Source organism: Habropoda laboriosa, unplaced genomic scaffold, assembly GCF_001263275.1.
Source record: "Habropoda laboriosa isolate 0110345459 unplaced genomic scaffold, ASM126327v1 scaffold598, whole genome shotgun sequence".
NCBI classification, from domain to species: Eukaryota; Metazoa; Arthropoda; class Insecta; order Hymenoptera; family Apidae; genus Habropoda; species Habropoda laboriosa.
Window position 1 is genome coordinate 39,907 of NW_017100737.1, and position 5,582 is coordinate 45,488.

The following is a 5,582-nucleotide window of genomic DNA, read 5'->3' on the forward strand; positions in this document are numbered from 1 at the left end:
ATGCGACGGGTTAACCAATCAGGTACGATTAACAGACAGCCAAAAGTTAATAAGAAAAGCGAGGCGTCAGGAGGCCAGTCAGGCACGGACCTCCAACGCCGACAGTCCATTTAAATAAAGATCGTACTAATACCGTGAGGGTACTTAGCGAAACCCTACACACGTTTCGTTATTTATAATAATAACCATATTCCTTCAAATAAAATAAAAATCAAATGTCGACGTTAATTATAAATCGCCCTCTCCTTTTTTTGGCAGTAATTATATTTAATAATGGATTTTTGCCCATTCCTAAAGTATTACCAGTAACGGGGGTAACAATTGGTTAAGAAACTGAAATGTATGTGAACTGTTGTAACAAAACTCGTATCGATCGCTCGGAACAACGCATAAGTGACTTCACTATAAAAGCCAGAACTGATCGGAAAGAAGAAAGAACAGCTCAACAACATTTGCTTGAAGAAGAGGAAGATCCCCTCTATGGTCCTGGGCTAGCAGATTAATGATAAATAAAATTATCCCTATGTAAATTGCAATTAAAACATAAAACGCGTTTTCCTAGAAACCATGTTTTCTGAAATGGTTGCCACGATCTAGCAAAAACTACTGTACCAATTGAACTCAAATTTTGCACATGTCTTCAGAATATGTGTGGCTATGGTTGGTAGTAGAATTATGCCAAAATATATATTTTTCTGATTTGTAGAGCCTCTGATAGACAAAACAAAGTCGAAAAAATCGATACTTCTTATTCAAAGTGCCGCCATTTCTTTAATTTTCAATATTTTTCTTTTATTTTACTACCGACCATAGCCAGAGGCATACTAAATAAGAATCAATTGGACTTTTTTAATTCAGATAAGCAGAACGGCTCAAATCATGGCAACCATCAACGTACTTTTTTTATTCATGCCCGTGTTTGACGTTCCACAGCAGCCATATTTAATTATTTTTCAACAACAAAAATTTGTAATCATTCTTCAAGGACAAGTAAATACATAGGAATGAAGCTCATGTTAATAACTGTTACTGAACTTCTATAATAAATTAGCAAAAAAGGCCTGAAAAAACGGCTGTCACACTACATAGAATACCCTCCCTTAACCCCTTAACCTACATATAACAACCTGTCAGACTCGTTGCAGAGATTCTGGTCAAAATATATAAAAAAACAAACAGTTATATTATTAAGAAAAATTAATTGTAATCCTAACTTTCGTTTGAATTTGTAAGACTGAGGATTACTAAATATAATTAATCTGTAACAGATTAACTTCTGTTACCTGATACAGTACTGAAACAGTAAATGGCTGACGCTTAGATGCATAGTTAGAAAAAAATCACAGGTTAGGTTAGGTTGAGTGTGAGGACGTGTGAATGAACCTTGGGGGTTTTAGTGCATGCGGGGATTTCAAGGGAGGGGACTTAATTGTGTGTGAATGTGTTTGTATATACAATACCGAGGGTGGGTATATTAGGATAAGTAGTTATAAATAGCGCGCAAAGATGGACAGAGACAATGAAGAACGCAGAGACTTATCGCGAATGTATACTATATACTACGCGTCTTTATAGTGCTGCGCCTAACCCCCCCTGGAAGGTGGCCACCCAAAGTCCCACTGGGAGGGCGTAGCGACTTGGGGGCGACTGCCATAGCTGATCCCAAGCCCAGTTGAGAAAAGTAGAGGGGCCTAAGCTAACTTAACCTTATTGCCACCGGCCACCCAACGCCGGGCGCGGGACGCCTATGTCGCAAGACGGATTCCCTGCGCCCGGGCTGAGGCACTCCAACTCGGCGATGGTTTCGGACCCAAAAAAAAAAAAAAAGGTTAGGTTAGATTAATGTGCCCCTCCAACCCATGCAACTCTTGAATAAAAAATGTTTTCATACAACGCATACTTTAGAAGTTATTAGAGGTGTGCAAGTTGCGTGAACTATCCTGTATACATATAAAAGATTTTCCAATAAGTGCGACGGAACTTTGAACTATCACAGCTGCGATGTTTGTCATTAAATTGTCAAAGTCGCGTGACACTTGTATTCAGTAATGCTTAGCAAGTCATGATGGATAGATACACAGTTACCACATGTCACACTTCTGCTGAAACTATCGCTTTGTTTAAGATCGAAGTGCAGTGATAGGATTATTTCGAGAGATGCAGCTGTCAACTGGCCACAATGGCGGATCCAGGAGCCTTTTTTTTACAAGATTTAAAATTTTCTTGTAATTTATATTTTCATATCTCTATCCGCTACTATACCCGAAATAAATAATTTCACGTTAATTGTAAAAAATCAGAATAATCACAGTAGATAGAATAATCTGTGAGTCAATCGTCTGTTTTGTAAAGAAAACAGATTTTAAAAGTTACAATTAATAAGATTAAAATACTATGAAAAATAATTTTATTTTACAATATAAATTCTGTTCTACGTTTACGAATTTTCGCGAATCGGTCTATAACACGGTCTTCATTTAACTCTGCATAAGCCTAGTGTAATTAAAACTTTTAGGAGAACATTAAAGTAGGAATTCAAGTAATTTAATTGCATTATAAAGAAGGCTACCGTGATTTTCGTCATTTCTTCGCACGATTCGTAGTAGCATTGTTTCTTATTGTTAGACATTTTCAGGCGATATTCTGGAAACGTTCTAAAAACTTCCATGCACGACTGAGCACGCCCGTTAAGCATGCAAATCGCGAACAGCTCGGCAAATATACACTGGCAACGCGTTAAGTATATGTGTATTAGATCGTCCCATAAGTCCGTACCAAAAGCGAGAAATATTTTAATGAAAATCGAAGGAAATTCTATAGCGACGATATAACGATCTTACCAACAAAACAGGAAAAAGTTGTGGAGTGAGAAGGCGCTTACATTTTTTTTTTTTTTTTAATCAAATTTTAAGGTTCGTGAAAAATATTGATCTAAATTATAAAATTCGACACGAACTTGTGGCAAGTTTTCTAGAATGTAACGTAATATTTTTATATATTATTACTCTTGATCGCCCTCCTCTGGATTCACCACTGACTGGCCATCAAAATCTTGCGACTTAACACCATTAGACTTTTCCTTGTGGGGCAATATTAACATATTACCGACCGGTAGCGGTTGAACATCCTACGCACTTCCGACCGCTCACTCGGCCACAGATGCATCACTAGCACCGGCTCTGTTTAGACTCTAGGTTATCGCGCGGGAATATATGCGCTTTTTCTTACACCTGTGGCGACCAGCTGTAGTGCAGAAACAAGCATTTGCCGCGCGGACGACAAACACGGTTTATGACGTGCGCGCTAGCAAAGCTATTTCTGAGAAAACTGTTTTAGTCTGTTTAATATTTAGTAAATCTAACAATGCATGTTTTCGTAGAAACTTTCACCAACGGTCTCAATAGCAATTTGCCAGGTCATAAACCAAGGGTTGCCGAAAGGTCCGCGTACGGGCCCAGAGGCCCAGGCCACATGTCTCAAGTAACGGACCTGGAGGAAAATCCGCGGCGTTGCCAAATGCGCTACAGTCCTGGAAAAAGCACGCCAAGGGCGCAAAGGACTAGCGGCGGGTTAAAGACAACGGACCTGAAGGAAAATCCGCGGCGTTGCCAAATGCGCTACAGTCCTGGAAAAAGCACGCCAAGGGCGCAAAGGACTAGCGGCGGGTTAAAGACAAAATTCCTGATTGGTTGCAACCAATAAGTTGGGGGTAACCAATCAGGAAAAAGAAGAGGGTGAGAAAGAAGCTCGCGAGGTGACTGAAAGTCAGTCAGGCAGTCAGCAGTCAGAAACGATAAGCAGTCAAGTGTAAACCTCGCGAGCCAGCTAATTAATAAAGACTTTAAAAGAACTTACTGTGTGGGTACTAAGTAACCCAGATACACGCACTATCCTCCTACCCTTAAATACCTTTACACGCCTATAGAAATGTTAAATCAAATTTTGACCGATTAATAGGCTATCAGTCGAAAAGCGTCGGCGGCAAAAAAGCCGATTAATAGGCTACCGGACGGTAAAATGTCAAGTCTTTCGTTTATTTCAACAAACCACAAACTATTAACGATATCAAAGGTGAGATACAACCTGATTCATGTGCCAGAGCCATCGAAAATTGAGTTTGCCGTGTTCACTCCACCAAACGCAATCGTGGTGGTCGTTTAAGTGATATTGTATTTCATGTATAGTGCCGTCGAATCTACTTCAGAATAAAACAACGAACACTAGATTATCTTTTGTATTTTTCGTTTTATTTCAATTCAAAGTTCTGTCGCTCTTATAGGAAAACTGTTTGTTTATGCGTGTCCGCGATAGAATTTTGTTTAAATCTAGACATCTCAGGCAGTCTAAAACGCTCCAAATTACAATTTTAGTCTACTACAATATATAAAGCATGTGAACCGATCATAACTATATTCTGACTCCGTTCAAATTGTAATTAAGTACATAATTAGCAAGCAAATAGCGTAGAAAATTCCTTATACATGAGAACCTGTATCTTCCGAACTGATGAATTCCTGAAGCTAAAATTTTATATTTGGGAGTCCCCGCGCACCCCTCATAATACCCTCCAAGTTTCATCTCCATCGCCCACTGAGGGCATTTGTGTAATAGTCTTTTTAATAACAGCCTTATTTTCTTAGCTTGAACGTTTTGATTAGGAATGACCAATACAAATGATTAAAATTTTCTTTATTACAGATAACTAGATTGTGGATTTTTATGCAAATTCATATTTTTATGAATACGATTAAAATAATAGAAACTAGATAGGCAATTGTTTTATTCACTAAATATTATAATGAGTACTATATTTTCGGTTTATTTATATATTTTTGCTAATTATGTACATTTTGTGCCTTCAAATTTTCCATAAATGCATAGAAATCCGCAGTCTACTGATAACTCACATCTATCATCAAAATATCTTTTGATTGATGATAATCTATATCGATTACGAAAAGTTTGTTTTGAAATTAAATACTTCTTTTAAAATTACCGATAGCCGTCTTGCTTTTGCATTTTATTATACGGGCTTTTTTAAGGCGACATACAATAAATAATAATTAAAGAAAATTGCACTATTGATTTAAAATAAACCAAAAACTTCTCCCGTCATCGATATTTTAATTAAAAATTTTTCGATTACTAGCTTCAACTTAAGCAGCAAACTTTTCCTTAATGATTTTTTAAGTAATTGTTATTTTTGATTCCTAATAAAATTTTGCAACAACGGCATAGTGGCTTTACCAAAAAAATAGGAAGAAATTGTGGAACGCGAAAATTATTGCGTTTTTTCATAAAATTTAAAAGAATGTTTGAAATATTAATCTAAATATCAGTATAACATTCACTACAAACTTATGTGATGACCTAATATTAGCTTACTTCGAAGCTTCCTATCCACTCTCTCGATCCAATGAAAGATAGCTCCTTATCTTCCAGCGTGACGAGCACTTCCTGTATCCGTGCGATACTAGGAACAGTCTGTTCCAAATTCCTGTTTTTTATAACCCACGAGCATATCGTTTGCAGCGTCCTGTATCCACATCCCCAACCCTAAATCCATCATATTTTATTCTACT

The 5,582-nt window shown here is 37.3% G+C and overlaps 1 protein-coding gene across 1 annotated transcript in view; it reads right to left on the bottom strand.

Moving 5' to 3' along the window:
- Positions 1-5,582, bottom strand: part of LOC108577132 (ufm1-specific protease 1) — a 10,861-nt gene that overhangs the window by 4,194 nt on the left and 1,085 nt on the right. Inside the window, exon 2 of the mRNA XM_017940236.1 lies at positions 5,386-5,556. Coding sequence (XP_017795725.1) covers positions 5,386-5,556 — 171 coding nt within the window. The remainder of the gene's footprint in view (positions 1-5,385; positions 5,557-5,582) is intronic.